Genomic DNA, 19,598 nt, shown 5'->3' on the forward strand with positions numbered 1-19,598 from the left:
CGAGTGCGACGTTTAGTGCACACTCGGAGAAAGTTAGTACTTAGGCGATTCTTGATCGCAGCTAAGTTTTTTTTTGAGACCGGAGTCTGCGACCGCGGAAGAATTTTGAATCTGCAAAAACTCAATCTGCTTTGTATTATTTCACCAATACTTGTTCTTTACATTGCTTCAGTCGACAGTCACGTGTAGAAGCGCTTCAGGAGATCTCTGTTCCATGCTCGCGGCTCGTCCGTTTCCCTGTCGATGTTGTAGAGTCTGTATGCTCCGTTGTTCAGCACCTTGGAGATGATGAAGGGTCCTTCCCAGGCGGGAGCCAACTTGTGAGGTCTTTGCTGATCCACTCGGAGCACCAGGTCGTCTGCTTGGAATGTACGACTCCTAACTTGTCGTGCGCGAAAGTTCCGCAGATCTTGTTGATAAATGGTTGAGCGAGTCAGTGCCATCTCGCGCTCCTCCTCTAGAAGGTCCACTCCGTCTTGCCTTGCTTGTTCTGCTTCAGCTTCGGAGAAGAGTTCAACTCGTGGAGCGTTGTGAAGCAAGTCACTCGGAAGGACCGCTTCTGCTCCGTAAACGAGGAAGAACGGGGATCGCCCTGTAGATCTATTCGGGGTTGTGCGGAGACCCCAAAGCACCGAAGGTAGCTCGGTGACCCATGCGCCAGCGGCATGTCCCACCTCTCGCAGGAGTCGATGCTTCAAACCTTGCAGAATAAGTCCATTCGCCCGCTCTGCTTGTCCGTTTGTTTGAGGATGTGCCACAGATGCAAAATCCACTCGGATACCTTGGCTTGCACAGAAACCTTTGAATCTGTCCGAGTCAAAGTTTGTCCCGTTGTCCGTGATTATGCTGTGAGGTACCCCGAATCTGGAGATGATGTCCCTGACAAACTTGATGGCCGTTAGGGCGTCGAGCTTCTTGATGGGCTTGGCTTCAATCCATTTTGTGAACTTATCGACTGCCACCAACAGATGTGTGTATCCCCCTTGGCTTGTCCTGAATGGACCGACTGTATCTAACCCCCATACTGCAAACGGCCAGACAAGAGGGATTGTCTTCAACGCACATGTTGGCTTGTGGGACTTGTTGGAGTAGAACCGACAGCCTTCACATCGGTCGACCATATCTTTAGCCATTTCGTTCGCCTGCAGCCAGAAGAAGCCAGCTCTGAATGCTTTGGCGACGATTGCTCTTGAAGAGGCGTGATGACCGCAGGTTCCCGAGTGAATTTCTTCCAGGATTAACTGTCCCTCCTCAGGGGAGATGCATCGTTGAAGAACGCCTGAAACGCTTTCCTTGTATAACTGGCCATCAATGACAGTGAACGACTTTGACCTGCGGACGATCTGCCTGGCTTGGACTTCGCCTTCTGGTAATTCCTGCCTCAGGATGTATGCAATGATCGGTACAGTCCAATCGGGGATGACAGCAAGAATCTCCATGACCAAATCAACCACAGCAGGTACGTCGACTTCAGTCGGATCTGTCGAGCTCTTTGGTTGTACCAGTTTCTCTGTGAAAGGATCTTCTTTAACTGAGGGAAGGTGGAGGTGCTCGAGGCAGACGTCACTCGGGACTGGACTCCGAGTGGATCTGAGTTTTGCCAACTCATCAGCTGCTTGGTTCTTCAGTCGCGGAACATGGTGGAGTTCTAGACCTTCAAACTTCTTCTCAAGCTTCCTCACTGCATTGCAGTATGTGGTCATGGTGGGGTTCGTGACGTCCCACTCCTTCATCACTTGATTAACCACCAAATCTGAATTGCCATAGACCATTAGGCGTCGGACGCCGAGTGCGATGGCCATGCGCGGTCCATAAAGGAGAGCTTCATACTCTGCCTCATTGTTGGAGGAATCAAAGTGTATCTGCAGCACATACTTGAGTTTGTCGCCCTTTGGCGATACGATCACAACGCCAGCGCCGGAGCCATTCAACATCTTGGACCCATCGAAGAACATTGTCCAATGAGCCGAGTAGATGTGGGTCGGTTGCTGTTGTTCTACCCATTCTGCTATGAAGTCAGCCAGAGCTTGAGACTTTATAGCTTTCTTGGCCTCGAACTTGATGTCGCAGTACAACATCTCCATTGCCCACTTCGCCACTCGGCCCGATGCGTCCCGATTGTGGAGGATTTCCGACAACGGAGCATCAGAAACGACAGACACCGAGTGGTCTTGGAAATAATGAGCCACCTTCTTCGCAGTCATGTAAATCCCGTAGATAAGTTTTTGATAGTGGGGATACCTCTGCTTGGAAGGAGTCAGGACTTCGGAGACGTAATACACTGGCCGCTGAACTTTGTATGCTTTGCCTTCTTCTTCTCGTTCGACTGTGAGAACAGTGCTGACGACTTGATTTGTAGCCGCGATGTACAGAAGAAGGGGCTCTTTACTGAGCGGAGTAGTAAGAACCGGCTGGGTAGAAAGTAGGACTTTGAGGTCGTCGAATGCAACTTGGGCTTCGTCTGTCCACTCGAAAGTATCTGATTTCTTCATGAGTCGGTACAGAGGAAGTGCTTTCTCGCCGAGTCGACTGATAAACCTGCTCAAAGCCGCTAGGCAACCTGTGAGCCTTTGAACATCATGTATTCTGACCGGCCGTTCCATTCGGACGATGGTCCCGATCTTTTCGGGGTTGACGTCGATCCCTCGTTCGGAAACGAAGAAACCGAGTAACTTGCCGCTGGGAACACCGAATGAACACTTGGCCGGGTTGAGTTTGATATCGTACCTATGAAGGTTGGCGAATGTTTCTGCCAAGTCAGTCAGCAGGTCGGAACCTTTGCGTGACTTGACTACGATATCATTCATATACGCCTCCACATTCCGACCGATCTGGTCGAGGAGGCATTTTTGGATCATGCGCATAAAGGTTGCTCCTGCATTCTTGAAACCAAATGGCATAGTGATGTAGCAGAAGCACCCGAATGGGGTGATGAAGGCGGTTTTTAATTCATCGTGGCCATACAGACGGATCTGATGATAGCCCGAGTAGGCATCAAGAAATGAAAAATGCTCGCAACCCGCAGTCGAATCGACAATTTGATCGATGCGGGGGAGCGGAAAATGGTCTTTCGGGCAGACCTTACTGAGATGCTTGAAGTCGATGCACATTCGGAGCGACTTGTCCTTCTTGGGCACCATGACAACATTGGCGAGCCACTCGGAGTGGTGTACCTCGCGAATGAAGTTGGCTGCCAAAAGCTTGGCCACTTCTTCTCCGATTGCCTTCCTCTTGTGCGCGGCGGACCGACGCAGGCGCTCTCGGACAGGCCGAGCGGTGGGATCCACATGCAGTCGGTGCTCAGCCAACCCCCTGGGTACACCTAGCATGTCAGAGGGCTTCCATGCGAAGGTGTCCCAGTTCTCACGGAGGAATTGGGTGAGCTCGGCTTCCTATTTAGGATCGAGGGTGGTGGAGATGTTCGTTGGGGCAACGGTGTCGTCTGTCGGGTGGATGCTGACCTTCTTCGTCTCTCCCGCCGACTGGAATGCGGACTCCGAAGCTGGCTTCTTCGAACGCATCAAGTCAACGGGGTCGACTGTCTTCTTCGAACGCAATGCAGTGAGGAAGCTCGAGAAGAAGTTTGAAGGTCTAGAACTCCACCATGTTCCGCGACTGAAGAACCAAGCAGCTGATGAGTTGGCAAAACTCGGATCCACTCGGAGACCGGTCCCGAGTGACGTCTGCCTCGAGCACCTCCACCTTCCCTCAGTTAAAGAAGATCCTTTCACAGAGGAACCAGTACAACTAAAGAGCTCGACAGATCCGACTGAAGTCGATGTACCTGCTGTGGTTGATTTGGTCATGGAGATTCTTGCTGTCATCCCCGATTGGACTGTACCGATCATTGCATACATCCTGAGGCAGGAATTACCAGAAGACGAAGTCCAAGCCAGGCAGATCGTCCGCAGGTCAAAGTCGTTCACTGTCATTGATGGCCAGTTATACAAGGAAAGCGTTTCAGGCGTTCTTCAACGATGCATCTCCCCTGAGGAGGGACAGTTATTCCTGGAAGAAATTCACTCAGGAACCTGCGGTCATCACGCCTCTTCAAGAGCAATCGTCACCAAAGCATTCACAGCTGGCTTCTTCTGGATGCAGGTGAACGAAATGGCTAAAGATATGGTCGATCGATGTGAAGGCTGTCAGTTCTACTCCAACAAGTCCCACAAGCCAACATCTGCGTTGAAGACAATCCCTCTTGTCTGGTCGTTTGCAGTATGGGGGTTAGATACAGTCGGTCCGTTCAGGACAGGCCAAGGGGGATACACACATCTGTTGGTGGCAGTCGATAAGTTCACAAAATGGATTGAAGCCAAGCCCATCAAGAAGCTCGACGCCCTAACGGCCATCAAGTTTGTCAGGGACATCATCTCTAGATTCAGGGTACCTCACAGCATAATCACGGACAACGGGACAAACTTTGACTCGGACAGATTCAAAGGTTTCTGTGCAAGCCAAGGTATCCGAGTGGATTTTGCATCTGTGGCGCATCCTCAAACAAACGGACAAGCAGAGCGGGCGAATGGACTTATTCTGCAAGGTTTGAAGCCTCGACTCCTGCGAGAGGTGGGACATGCCGCTGGCGCATGGGTCACCGAGCTACCTTCGGTGCTTTGGGGTCTCCGCACAACCCCGAATAGATCTACAGGGCGATCCCCGTTCTTCCTCGTTTACGGAGCAGAAGCGGTCCTTCCGAGTGGCTTGCTTCACAACGCTCCACGAGTTGAACTCTTCTCCGAAGCTGAAGCAGAACAAGCAAGGCAAGACGGAGTGGACCTTCTAGAGGAGGAGCGCGAGATGGCACTGACTCGCTCAACCATTTATCAACAAGATCTGCGGCGCTTTCACGCGCGACACGTCAGGAGTCGTACATTCCAAGCAGGCGACCTGGTGCTCCGAGTGGATCAGCAAAGACTTCACAAGTTGGCTCCCGCCTGGGAAGGACCCTTCATCATCTCCAAGGTGCTGAACAACGGAGCATACAAACTCTACAACATCGACAGGGAAACGGACGAGCCGCGAGCATGGAACGGAGATCTCCTGAAGCGCTTCTACACGTGACCGTCGACTGAAGCAATGTAAAGAACAAGTATTGGTGAAATAATACAAAGCAGATTGAGTTTTTGCAGATTCAAAATTCTTCCGCGGTCGCAGACTCCCGTCTCAAAAAAAATAACTTAGCTGCGATCAAGAATCGCCTAAGTACTAACTTTCTCCGAGTGTGCACTAAACGCCGCACTCGGGGACTTAGCTACGATCAAGAATCGCCTAAGTACTAACTTTCTCCGAGTGTGCACCAAACGTCGCACTCGGGGACTTAGCTGCGATCAAGAATCGGCTAAGTACTAACTTTCTCTGAGTGTGCACTAAACGTCGCACTCGGGGACTTAGCTGCGATCAAGAATCGCCTAAGTACTAACTTTCTCCGAGTGTGCACTAAACGTCGCACTCGGGGACTTAGCTGCGATCTAGAATCGCCTAAGTACTAACTTTCTCCAAGTGTGCACTAAACGTCGCACTCGGGGACTTAGCTGCGATCAAGAATCGCCTAAGTACTAACTTTCTCCAAGTGTGCACTAAACGTCGCACTCGGGGACTTAGCTGCGATCAAGAATCGCCTAAGTACTAACTTTCTCCGAGTGTGCACTAAACGTCGCACTCGGGGACTTAGCTGCGATCAAGAATCGCCTAAGTACTAACTTTCTCCGAGTGTGCACTAAACGTCGCACTCGGGGACTTAGCTGCGATCCAGAATCGCCTAAGTATTAACTTTCGCCGAGTGTGTACTTAACGTCGCACTCGAAGACTTAGCTGTGATCAAGAATCGCCTAAGTACAAACTATCTCCGAGTGTGCACTTCACGTCGCACTCGGGGACTTAGCTGCGATCAAGAATCGCCTAAGTACAATTTTTCTCCGATTGTGCACTAACCGTCGCACTCAAGGACTTAACTGCGACCAAGAATAGGTTAAATAGAAAGCTTCCTTCGAGTGTACACCACAGATCCACTCGGAGGCTTAGCAGACCCTCTTTGAGAATCATGTAGATGTCAAGACCACTGACAATTACATGAGTAGCAGACCCTCATTGAGGGTCATGTAGATGTCAAGATCACTGACAATTACATGAGTAGAAGAACCTCATTGAGGCTCATGTAGATGTCAAGACCACTGACAATTACATGAGTAACAATTCGCTCCGAGCACGACCTTACAGTCGCACTCGAAGACTTAGCCGCAATCACGAATCGCCTAAGTACTCAATTGCCTTCGACTGTATCCTACAGATACACTCGGGGACTCAACAAACCCTCAGTGAGGCTCATGTAGATGTCAAGACCACTGACAATTACATGAGTAGCAGAACCTCATTGAGGCTCATGTAGATGTCAAGACCATTGAGAATTACATGAGTAACAACTCGCTCCGAGTACGACCTGACAGTCGCACTCGAAGACTTAACCGCGATCACGAATCGCCTAAGTACTGTATTGCCTTCGAGTGTATCCTACAGATCCACTCCGAGACTCAGCAGACCCTTAGTGAGGCTCATGCAGATGTCAAGACAACGGACAATTACATGCTACGCATGTTTGCCATTGGTTTCACCAAGAAACGCCAAACAAAAACCACGAACCAAAATCGTATCAACAACTCTTTGGCAAAAGAAGAGCAAAAGATTCGATTCAAATTCAAAGTTCACCTAAGGATAGTTGGCTCGGTGTAGATCAAGCTTATCCACACCGAACCACGAATGTGACGGCCAACAGCAGTGGCCAAAGTTTCTTACAACCAACACTCGGCATACCGAGGTAAAAGTTTTCTTAAACGTCGTCAGGACAGGCGCTGGGACTCGCAGGCTCCACGAATGTGTCGAGGTCGATCCCGTCGGCGATGCGAGTGGCGCTCTCAAGGAAGGTCTCCATGAAGTCTTCGAATCGAAGCTTTTTCGTGTTGGCGACCTGCAACGCCTTCAGCTTCTCTTCGCGAACCTCCTTGAAGTGCACTCGGACCAGAGACAGAGCGACGTCCGCACCACAGGCCTGCACTCGGTTCGGGACCTCCTCCAGCCGAGTCATCAAGCCTTCCATCTCGTGCCGAGACTCGTCTTCAGGCCAAAGCTCCTTGTCAATTCGGCCGACGACCTCTCTCAGTCGATCGATCAAAGGTCCAACTTTGCCCAGGCGAATGTGCGCTCGGAGCAGATCTCGATTGGCGTCTTCGCCGAGTGGAACGTTCTCAAGAATCGACCGCTCGACGTCAGCTGCTTCAACCTCAGCGTCCATGCAAAAATCTGCACAGACGGGACGAGCAAACAGTCAGCGCAGAATGAAATGCACAGTCCACAAGCACTCGGAAAAACAGAACTTACCACCGAGAAGCGCTATCATCTTCCGGGCCCAATCACTGACGTAATTTTCCTGTGCTATGCACCCCCTGTTCAACACTTTCATCTGCCCCATCAGCTCCGTCCTTTGTTTCCCCATTTTCTCCACTTCAGCAGTCAATGCCTTGTTTGCCTCACGGGCCTGCTCCAAGGACTTTTCTCGTTCCGCCAAAACATCCTTCATACCAGCCATTGCCACCATTGCTGCATCCAGTTCACCAACAAACTAAACCTTTTCAGCCCTCAGAGTCTCGTACGCTGCTCCCATCTCGCAAGTTTTCTGCAAGTCAGCCCCAAGAGACGATCAGACAAATTCAACAAGGACAACAATACAAATTCTAAGTTCTTCAGACCCATGCCGACGCAAGCAGTCGACAGCGGTCTCGGGGACTACACCTAGTGGGTTCACTAAGAGTGACCCCACTGGCATGAAACTCAAACAGGTCCGCCCTATTGAGCTACATGACAACAAATAAGCCTACGAGGCTACTACTACCCGACCTGAGTAAAATTACTCTGGGGGACTCATCTAGTAGGCGCACTCCGAGTGCCCCAACTGTTAACATTCGAACAGATTAATTTTTGATCTGATCAAGTTAAAGAAAATGTGTATAAAGACAACTGCCGGTGCAAGCACTCGACAGAAGTCTCGGGGACTACACCCACTGGGTTCACTAAGAGTGAACCCATTGCAAAAAGTCATACGATATCCGGGCACACCCAGTGGGTTACAAGAGGAAAGTAAATACTTACTAGCCCACTTACTCGGATATTGTCCCGCAGTTCCAAGATTCGCTTGTACACGGACGCGATGGAGTCGTACGCCTTCTTGGCCTCTCCCGCTATTAGCTCCGCCTGCACCATGGCCCCCTTGGCAGCTCCCACCTGATCTTCTGGGAGGCGCTGGACGTTGTACTCGACAGTCGACGGGCCTGGCATCGTAGGAGGCTCCTTGGGCATCCCAAGGCTTGCTCCAGTCGGTTCAGCAGCGATCGGCGCCGTTTCAGTCGACAGCATCGTCTCAGTCGGCGGCGCGTCCATGGCGAGAGTGGTAACCGGCGGAACAGCCTCAAGGACAGGCACCACAGCTTGCTCGGACCTTCTCTGGTCGCCCTCCTCCACATAGATCACCTCTGAGGGAAACCCGACCGAACGGCGTGAGACCACAGGAAAAAGACAAGACCAAAGACAGAATTCATGATGCAGTAATATAAACTCTCGGAATCGCCACGACGCACCTGGCTGGGATGTGCAACGTTGTCCATGTCCATGGGATCGTCCCCTTGGTGTGCCGGAGAGGTGGCAGAGGTAGCAGCTCTGTCGAGTGCCATTCATTTGACCAATAAGCATGAGTTCAATCAAATACTGAAGGAAGATAGAAGGACAATGCACTTACGTTGAGGTGATGGGAACCGTGACCCTCATCCGCGGCAAGGCCTTCCGAGGCTTAGATCCACTCGGTTTGGCCGCTTTGGAGGGTTGGTCCACGGGCTCAACAGCAGAGTCCCTGGTCCTCTTTGTGCTCCGAGCACTCGGAGCCACAGGAACGGCCGGCGAAGCACTCGGTACCACAGGAGCAGCTGGCGGAGCTGGCGGCCCACTCGAGGATGCTGGAGGGGCCGAAGGAGCCACGGGTTCATGACGGCGTTTAGTTCGAAGCTCTGGCGGTGGAGGTGGCGAGCTCTGCTCCTCCTCTTCCTCTTCTTCTTCTGGAGACTCCTCCTCCGTCTCCCCACTGTCAGAGACGTACTCGACGCTCTCCACGCTGCCCTCCTGGCTGCCTTCCTCCTCCTCGGCCGGATTCCCGTTCGAGACGGGAGAAAACCAGTTAGTCCACTCCTGCACAAGATACAGTCGACAACATCGGACGTCAGACAGTGATTCAAAAAAGCGATAAATCTAAGACATTTGTGTGCACTCGACAAGTTATGCTCACTGCATTCGGAGGAGGGTTGTCCGCGCGGAAGGCCTTCACTCGCCGGGCCCCTCTAGGGTTCTCGCAAGCGCATGTGATGTTGAGGACCCACGACGCCACCGTCTCCCCGGACACGCACCCGACGTTGGTCCGAGTGGAGTCCTCAGGCCCTGTGTAGTGCCACATAGCGTGGTGTCGAGCTTGCAGAGGCTGGATACGCCGACCTAGGAAAACCTCCAGCAAATCTATGCCGGTGACTCCCCTTCGGACGACCTCTACAAGCGCATCGACCAGAGGCTGGATCTGGGTCTTCTCCGCCTTCGTGAGCGCGAGTTGCCTAGGCGGAGCCGGTCGGTCTAAGCTCAAGGGAGGAAGTCCAGTGGTAGCATTCGGGCAAGCAACGTCCTGGCAGTAGAACCATGTCGACTGCCAGTTCCTAACGGATTCACTCAGCTGAAGAGCGGGATAGCTACTTCTACTCTTCTTTTGGAAGCCTAAACCTCTGCAAAGCTGGAGGAGGTGAGTTTTATCATCCGACTGGCTAAGTCGTTTGATGGTTTGGGATCTAGCAGAGAAGATATGTTTGAAAAGCCCCCAATGGGGAGGACATCTGATGAAACACTCGCACATCACGACGAAGGCAGAGAGATGAGCTATGGCATTGGGAGGAAAATGGTGGAGCTGCGCCCCGAAGTGGTTCATGATACCTTTGAAGAAGGGGTGTGGAGGCAGAGAGAAACCTCGGTGCACGTGGCTGAAGAGCAAGACGCGCTCCCCCTCCCGGGGCGCCGGCTCGGTCTCGCCCTCTGCCGGCAACCTCAACGACTTGTGCGCAATCATCCCATGCTCCACCAACTCCAGCAGGTTCTCCTCCGTCACCGTGGAGGGGAGGAAATCCCCCTGGATCCAACCCGCCGGTAGCGCTCGCTGCCGCCGCTGAGCAGGAGCCGCCGCCTTCCCCTTCTTCTTCTTCGCTTCAAGCTTGCTAGTCTGCCCCTTTGTCATGGCGGAGGCTGCAGATTCGCGAGGGAGAAGGAGAGGGAAGGAGCTTAGGATGCGCAGGGGATGGCGAGAGGAGCGGAGCAAATGCAAGTTATCCGGCGAGTGTAACGCAAAAACCCTCGCCGCAGAGGGTTAAATAAGGTTCCGACTGGGTCACTGGCAAGTGGCCCCGAAATCTTATCCCCCGACCGGTCGCGGCGATATCAGTGGAGAAGATGAAGGAGCGGGAATCGAGGCGTCAGGTACTACTCGAGCGCGATGTCGTCATCCCCGCTGAGCGCGTGACAACCAAAATTTGAGGATCCCGAAAAATCCGCCACTGTCAGTTGACTGGTCACGTCAGAAGATACCATGAAAGCACTCGGTCCGTGACGGTTCGTTTCACAAATACATCCACTCGGATCATTGGTCAAAGAAGATAAAATGGATCAAGGCAAACAACGCCAACGTCGAATCCGTCCCAGTCGGATCCATACTCCAGGCATCGCTTTGTCGTTCCAACACTAATCCATTCGGGGACTAATGATGGAGTTATAGTCCCAGGGTAGGGTCATAGGCCTGCCCTATAAGTCCTACCCAAGGACTACCCTTCATAAGGGATAAGGCCCTTAGTCAGTTCCGACTGAATTAAGGACTTCCCATCATCTAGTCGGTGACGGACCCTCCATCGTCTAGTCGGAGATGAGCATTCGGAGTGTATCAAACTAACTGACTGAATTCCACTATGTGCATCGTAACCTCCCTGGAGGGAAACGGTCCTACGTTTCCATGTGCCTTTATTAGCATTTAAGACACACGTTACCTGTAACGTAGGCATTTATTCGCCACTACTCCATCCCTGTGCACCGAACCGTTGTGGAGGGCGGCGCACTCTATATAAGCCGCCCTTCCCCACTGGTGCAAGGGTTAGCAATTCACTGTAATTCATATTCCACTCGACAACAAGCTCCCAGAGCACTGAGACGTAGGACTATTATCTCCACCGTAGAGGGGCCTGAACTCATACAACCCCGCCGTAGCTAAGGCTCTGCCCATCCTTTCGTACCCTACACATCTACGGTCAGACTTATATCCACGACAATGTGCATATTGATTTTCCAGTATCTTTGCTGGACATATACTATAACACTAATCTCCCTAGACATGGAGAGCCCACGTTCAACTGAGGTGCCCAATTGACATTGTGACACCCAATTTTTCCTGGTCAACAATTTCTTAAAGCTATCTTGTTTAATTATTTTATTCATACCTCTATAACACTATATTTATTTAGTTTTAAAGAGTTCACATTTAATTGAGGTCTTCAAGACTTCAATTAAAATTGGGTCATCCAATTTTGATCGAGTTAACAATTTCTCAAAACTCACATGTTCAATTCTTTAGACAAATATAGTATGCTTTTTAATTGGTTTGGTTTACGATTTTGACCGAACCAATAGTTTTTTTAAATCAATCAACAACAACCGGTTTATAAAAACATATCAATGACGTTCATGCAGCCGTCTGTTACCCTTTTCCTTCTCTGTTTTCCCCTTTTTGTGGTTTGTTTTTCCTTTCCTTTTTCTTTTTCTTTTTTATTTGAAGCAAAAACATTTTCCGAATTTGAAGAACAATTAAAAAAAAGCATACAAATTTGGAAGCGCGAACATTTCTGAATCTTGAGAACAAAATTTTGAAAACAGAACAATTTTGAAAAACCCCGAACAAATTTGAAAGCGTGAACAAATTTTTATAGCACAGACATTTTTTGAATTTTGAGAACAAATTTTGAAACCAAGAACAATTTTGAAAAATGTGAACAAATTCGGATGCGCGAACATTTTTTTAACGAATGAACATTTTTGAATCTTGAGAACAAAATTTCAGAAGGAAAACAAATTTTAAAAACCATGAACAAATTCGAAAGCGCGAACAAATTTTTAAAGCAATACTATGTTTCGAATTTTGAATTTTTTTTTGAAACCAAGAACAACTTATAAAAAAACGTGAATAAGTTTGGAAGCGCAAACAATTTTTTGAAGCACGGACATTTTTTGAATCTTGAGAACAAAATTTTGAAAAAGGAGAACAATGTTAAAAAATCCCATACAAATTTGAAAGCACGAACAAATTTTTAAAGCACGAACAGTTTTTGATGTTTGGGAACAAATTTTGAAACTGAGAATAAATTTAAAAAAACGTGAACAAATTTGGAAGCGCGAACACTTTTTTAAAGCACGAACATTTTTTGAATCCTTAAAATGAGATTTTTTGGAAAAATCCCAAAAAAAATTGTAAGCGTGCATAAATTTTTAAAGCACGAATAGTTTTTGAATTTTGAGAATAAGTTTTGAGACCGATATTTCGTTTTTCAAAAACGTGAACAAATTTGGAAGCACGAACAATTTTTAAAAGCACGAAAATTGTTTGAATCTTGAGAAGAAAATATAAAAAAGAAGAATAATTTTGAAAAAACCCCCTAACAAATTTGAAAGCGCGAACAAATTTTTAAAGCACCAATTGTTTTTTGATTTTTGAGAACAAATATTAAAACGAAGAATTTTTTTGAAAAATTGTGAACAAATTTGGTAGCTCGAACAATTTTTTAAAGCCCAAACATTTTTTGAATCTTGAAAACAAATTTGAAAAAGTCCAAACAAATTTGGAAGCACGAACAAGATTTTAAAGCACAATTAACTTTTGAATTTTGAGGAAAAATTATGAAACTGAGAACAATTTTGAAAAATCCTAAACAAATTTGAAAGCATTGCTAATTTCTTAAAGCACGAACATTTTTTAATCTTAATATTTTCTTTTAAAACTGAGGACAAATTTGAATCTTAAAAACAAGTTCCCAAACCGAGAACAATTTTTGAAAATACTGAACATTTTTGTAAAATCAAAAACATTTTTCGAAAACCCAAAAATATTTTTTGAAATTTCAGAATTTTTTTTGAAAGAGAAACAGGAAAGAAAAAAAAAACAGAAAAAATAAAGGAAAATGTAAAAGAAAAAAACCCGGTTCTGAAAACCTTCTAGAAGTTTTTCAAAACAAGAAAAAACCGGCTGGTATTTCTAGAAGGTTCCCAAAACAAGACACGGCAGCCCTGCTAGGCCAGCCCGATCCGCCGCCCGAGCGAAGCCTCGACACCGCTTCGCATAGAGTGGTAAATAGGGATGTCCCATAAATTCGGCGGTGTTAGCATTTTTGCTTTTTTTTTTGGGCCTGAATAGATACGATAGCCTGGCCTATGAATTGTTTACAAGCGGCTCACATATTGCCCCCACCGCCGCCATATTTATGGGACGGACCGTGATTTAGGGTTCGCTTGCTTCATATCCTTCGCCCCCTCTGCCGCACTCCTCCCCCTATGCCGTCTCCTTTGCTCTCTTTCCGTGCGGTCCCGTCATTGTCTCGCCGAGTCACGCAAGCACGGTGGCCGAGGTGGATCGCCGCCGTGCAAGCTCGCCCGACACGAGACATAGGTCGACAGCTCCAGTCGGCCCGCTGTCGACATGGTGTTAAGTGTTAACGTAGACGCGCGAACGCGGTGGGCTCTCCTGTAGCGACGGCCAGGGCGTGTGGACTCTCTTCTTCGAGCTCTGCAATGCTCTTTGGCCAAGCACCAAGAGGTGTCCGCGAGGCAGATTAGGAGGTCCTCGCCGCCCAGGACGCGGTGAGGCTGGAGAAGATGGCCCTGCCAAACAGTTCACGGCGGCGAATTCGAAGCAAGAGCAGAGTACGAGTTCTCCAACGGTTGTCGAAGTGCGGTTGGGGGGTTCTACCTCAGCATCAAGCAATGAGCCTGCAGCTAGATTTATGTTTATCTATATCTTCTAGGAGTACTAATTTACATGATCATCCAAGTTTAAAGTTTTAAAGCACGTTTTTGCGATTTCTGTTTCATGACAGGGACGATTTTGCCGGACGGAAATATATGCTAAAGTCCCGTGTCTTTCCAATCTCATCCTATCATTTTCACTGTCACAAACTCAAGTCACCAAGCGTTAACACTATGTTTGCGGTGGGCCCGTCTGCTACCGCGGCGGGCGTCGAGGCCGTTTTCCTCTCCTACCTGATTGATGCTGCTACAATATCGAGAGCCCACGCAATTGGAAGAGGCTCCCTTACCTGATCGATACTGCTGCTCAATATCGAGAGCAGTCGGCGTCGTGCACAAGATGAGGGAGCGGTGCCTCCTCCAGGAAGGTATGGATCATACGAATACGATTTTTTGGAATACAGAATTAAGGCACTGCTAGTTAGTAGTAGTAGATTATGTAATGATGTTTGCCATACTTTTGTGATTCATCACTTCAACTTTCAAGTGCTCTATGCCCAAGTAGATGCATGGTAGTATTTGCGTGGATCAAGCTGCGTGAAAAGATTCAGTACTCTAGTGCCACATAGTATATAGCTGAATATATCTTCAGGTTTAGAAACGATAACAACTCTCATGTCATCATCAAGAAACAAAATAAAATAACATGGGTCAGAACAAGAGCTGGGAACCCATCATCATACTGGATACACATTCTGTACATGCTGGATACCTAGGAATGCGTATGCAGCCATCTCTCCAACACGCCAAAAACAAACTCAAAGTAAAAAGGTTCAGTCTCAAACTAAAAATGTAAAAACGTCCGTGGCATGCATATATAAACTATATCTATATTATCTCTGTTTGTGTACGGTACCGTCTGCTTCTTCAATAATATGTGGCCACGCCACTGTGCAACGGTTATAGAGTTCTTCATGGTGCGTGTTGATTGGCTTGTATTTGTCGCCCATCTGTACCGCCTTGCGAAAGTTCTCCATCAAATGTTCCCGCTTCCGACGGACCCTGGACTCACTAAATTTGCCACGGTAGATGATGGGTAACGGGCCCTTCTTCAATTCCCGTATGAGTGCTGACGCCGGTACCTTCCTGCCTCTGTATTTCCTTTTCTTCCGGAGCATTCCATCGGCTTCAATTATCTGAAACTCATCGTCGGAGTGCCAGTAGTTGTACGGCTTCCTCGACCCCCGCTTCTTCTTGCTTACTGCATTTGTGCCACTATTGGAGTCTGCGGTGTTGTCGTCAGCAGAAGACTCCTCATCGTCGGAGGGGATAACAAAAACATCATAAGCCTTGTATAGAAAAAAAAATCAAATAGTATTAATTCTCATGATTTCTCAAACGTACGATGTAACCAACATATATATAGTTATAGTAGGGAAAAAAACTACATTGCATCCTTTGCCGTTGTCGTGGTCTAAGATGACGGCATTGTCAACGTCAATGTCATTATCTTTAGAGAAGGTCTTGTCCACCTTGTAAGAAAAAAGAAAGTAGAAAACCGAATCAAATAAAATTCTGAATGAATGCACAAGTGTGTAAATTTTCAGATCAAAATATGTTGAAATGAAGGTTGTGCAAAATAAATAAATCTGCAAGATACTTAGTTAGCTTTTTGTTAGAGGGAGAGTCTGTTAGCCGAGAAAATATCTTACGGAGCATGTGCTGTTGCTGCCGGGGCCATTGTCGGAGAAGTCAAGTTTGTCGAGGGAGATGACGTCGGCGAGGTCCATACCAAGCAGGTCGTCGTCGCTGCAGTCATCGAGGAACATAACCTCCGAGTGAGTTGGCGCCATGTAATACTAGTCAGACAGATGGATGGTTGCTTGCGTTGTGGTGTTTGATGGATGGTGTATATATAGGTGCAGCTAGCTGTAGCCGTGGCGGGAAGGAGAGGAGAATTTTGGCGCCAAATGTTGTGCGTCTTCCTGTAATGAAGATAATGAAGGCGGGAAAGCTAATAAATTCCGATGGATGAAAGGAGCGGAATCCTCCTTCCCGATTGTTTCCTTGTGTGGTACCTCGTAGGCCATTCCTCATTCCATTGTGGACCAAGTAGTGTTTCTCAGTTTCCATACCCATGCATCGTCGATTTATTTGTTTCCATGTGATGTGATTGTGCATACCCACTGAATGAGTGAAATCAGCGGTGCGTGGATTATCTTTTGTTTGTTTCCTTTAATTTCTTTGCGAGCGGCGCACCCAAAGATCCCTCCCTCCCTTTCTTTAGAAACCAAACCAAACCATACGAGACCATGCATGACGTATCCATCGTCTCCGGTGATCCTCGCGATCGAGAAGAGGGATTGGAACAGCTCGCCACTTGAACCCGTTGATCTCCGCCTACAGGTCGGCGAACTTGACGGCACCTCGTCCTCGGTGTCGCCGCCGATCCGATCCGATCCGATCGACCCGACAACGACGACAAGGACGGCATCTTGTGCAGCATCAACCAGCTGCTGCCGCCGTCGCTGTGGCCGTGACCGTGCATGCTTTCTTCTTGTTTGACAAGGACGACAAGTACGTCAGCCAGTCATAAACCCAAAAATTCATGCAGATGCACATGATGCATGCATCCACGTTTCCCGTACGTACGTGCGTTCACCCGTGACACTAGCTATCTATCTATCTACCTTATCCTCTCGATATAACAATAATAATGAAAAAATAATGCATCTCAATCTTTGATTGCTTACTTATTAGTTAATGGTCGACGTCGACCGCATCGTACGTGGGTCATGATGATGTAATTCTCGTTACCCGCAGCTCACACGCCACCGCCTAGGGCCTACCACCGCCGACATCCGTCGTGGGTCACCCATCGGAATGGAGAGAACCACGTCGCCACCTGCTGGAGGGTTCGATCGGCACCATCGGACAGGATGACCCCGCTTCTTCTTTCCAAACCGCGCACCGTTATTCTCAATGTTTTTTTCCGGGCCATGGAGACTCGTGAATTGACGCACATCCAATTGTAAAGCCAAGGAGGAATGTCAACACAACGCCGAGCGCTCCCTCATAGTGTCGAAAGACGTATTATGTCAAGTTACAGAGGAAGTGGTTGTTTTATGTGATGTGGTGGTTAATGTCTACAATTTTTCTTGTTTGTTGCTTCCCTTTTTAACTTCAGTTGTGATACCATTATCATCCTATTTTGTTTATTAACCCTTTTCATATGCATATGTGCCTCCCGTTTTTCATGTGCCATTCGGTTATTTTATGTGGTATGCTGAGGTTGAGTGTATTTTTTCATAATTATGCTGCTACTTAACAAAAACAAGAACTGGATTAGTTTGCTAATGCCCGGCTGCTAGTACCAGGAAAGCCCGAGCTTACTTATTCTGTCTGTGTTGGATTCTGAAATATTATGTTGGTCTTTTATCTAGTAGGAATCAAAGTTGTTGAAGGTTATGTTCTTCTTGAGGAAGACACTTCCATTAAGTACCTCTATATATATTTTTGCTTGTTTTGGGACCAATCATGGAATGTTTTCTGTCATGAAGCATGACAATGAGAATAAACACCATTTATGGACCGATACGACATCGGAATTGGAAATTGCGAGCTACTTTGTTTTGAACATCGTCTTGCCGTTTCCTCTTTTGTCAGTACTCATTTTATATCTGTATGTAAATCCATGGTTGATATTGTCCGTGTGTTCCTGAACATTTGTCAAGGTGGAGTTTGAACTGAATTCTTTATCCTTTTTAATATTAGTATTTATCAATAGATTAAATGGTGTTGTAATAACCTTTTGTCTACACATTACCCGATGTCGGCTTATTGAACTCTTGACAAACGTGGTGATGCCAATATGTGATAACTAATAAAGCAGCCTTGTTTCAGGACCATGTCCCTGTAATCATGTACCCACCCCAATCAATGCACTAGTTTTCATGTCTTAATTGCAGTTTTATCACGTTGTATTGGTAATTCTGATGATGCGAACTTGTGTGGATACAATATTGCACACACTATGCTCAATGACCTGAACTTTGTTTCTTTGCTAGCAGGTGGACATTCTGAACCTTGAGAATGTGGCTGTGACCCACTAGATCGAGAACAAGGTCTCCATGACCCCACAAGAGAATATGATCTCTTTGAGCAGTCCAGATTGGTAACGGTCCGGTCAGGGTGTTGGAAATATGAGCAATTTACCGAATGATTTAAAAGAAACAATCATTAGATGAAACATTATCATTGAACAAAAACAAGGCTAGTTATGCAAACTTGAGGAAAGTAGGCCATAATAACACTTGTAAGACTAGGTAGGCAAACTATTGAAGAGGAGGCACATATCATCTGAATCGTGTGCGCTAGAACAGAATAAATCTAGAACATATACTAGATCAAGAAACTCTAGTATGATCTAGAACAGAAAAGACATGAATACATACTGTGCAGTGGGTGTAGCATTAGTGTTGGCATTGCTGTTGTTGCCGCCCATGTCATCAAAGAGGTTGACGACGTCGGGGAAGATGTCACCGTTAGGAAAGTAGACGTCGACGTTTGTGGCGTCCGTGATGAACAGGTCAGTAGTCGCACAGAGCACTCCCCAAAAAACTTATCACCCTTCTCCCGTACAAGACTCAAAGAGGCGGGGTTTCGGAAGTCTAATGTCCTGAACTGCGATGCACGCCGTAAGACGGGATGGGGAAGAACCTAGCAGCAGCTCAGAGCTTTTGTAATGCCCCAAGTGTAAAACCTACCCTATTTGGACCTACTTCATGTGGGACCACCTTGACTTTGTCATGAGAGTTATCTATGCATGTATGATTTCATGTGTCACCTTGTGTTCTTCTTTTGCATGCATGCATCCATGTCATACCTTTCTTACCATGCCTTGTGTGCTTGCTTCTATACCTTGCCATGTCTTCGAGTGGGCCTTGTAATTTCATGTGTTGATGTCATGTGATGATGGTGTGTGGAGTGTAGGAGTGGTTGCTTGGGATTTTCAAAGCTCATTGCAATTTCAAACCCTTTTCCTCTCCTATTATCTCATGTTCAAAATTCCATCTTCACAAAAGCTGTTTTAAAATGTCTTGTGTTTAGAGGTTATTGTGGAGATGATGATGTGATGATGTGGAGTTTTATTTTGGTCTTGAGGGTGAATATAAATCACAAAACAGTATAATTAATTGCTGTTTTGTATTTATCTAAATGCCCCATAAAATTCCTTTTGCATTTTATTTAAAAAGCTTAGGTATTTTTAGGCCCAGGGGCATTTTTGTTTTGATTTTATAATCAGTAGTAGTCCTGTGGGCCTTTTTCTTCCTCTGTAATTTATCTAATTAGAAATAAATCTCCAGGGCTGTTTCTCTATTTTCTTCTCTGGTGGGCTTCCTCCCACTCAGAGAGGCCCAGTGTCTCCTCTCCCCCTCGCGCAGCGCAGCCCACCCGCGTCCCTCTTCCTCCTCCCGTCGACGTCACGCTGTACGACTCCTCCTCCTCCACCGATTTGCCATGGCTTGATC

General features: G+C 47.5%; 1 protein-coding gene across 1 annotated transcript; it reads right to left on the bottom strand.

The window, feature by feature from the left end:
* Window positions 1–14,724: 14,724 nt before the first annotated feature.
* Window positions 14,725–15,875, bottom strand: LOC123405956. Its single transcript, XM_045099464.1, has 3 exons — window positions 15,780–15,875; window positions 15,516–15,599; window positions 14,725–15,416 (listed from the first exon to the last, which is right to left on the bottom strand). Exons 1-3 carry the CDS (start codon window positions 15,855–15,857, stop codon window positions 14,961–14,963), a joined length of 618 nt encoding a protein of 205 aa, XP_044955399.1. The 5' UTR covers window positions 15,858–15,875; the 3' UTR covers window positions 14,725–14,960.
* Window positions 15,876–19,598: the final 3,723 nt, after the last annotated feature.

Source organism: Hordeum vulgare, chromosome 6H (genome assembly GCF_904849725.1).
Source record: "Hordeum vulgare subsp. vulgare chromosome 6H, MorexV3_pseudomolecules_assembly, whole genome shotgun sequence".
NCBI lineage: Eukaryota > Viridiplantae > Streptophyta > Magnoliopsida > Poales > Poaceae > Hordeum > Hordeum vulgare.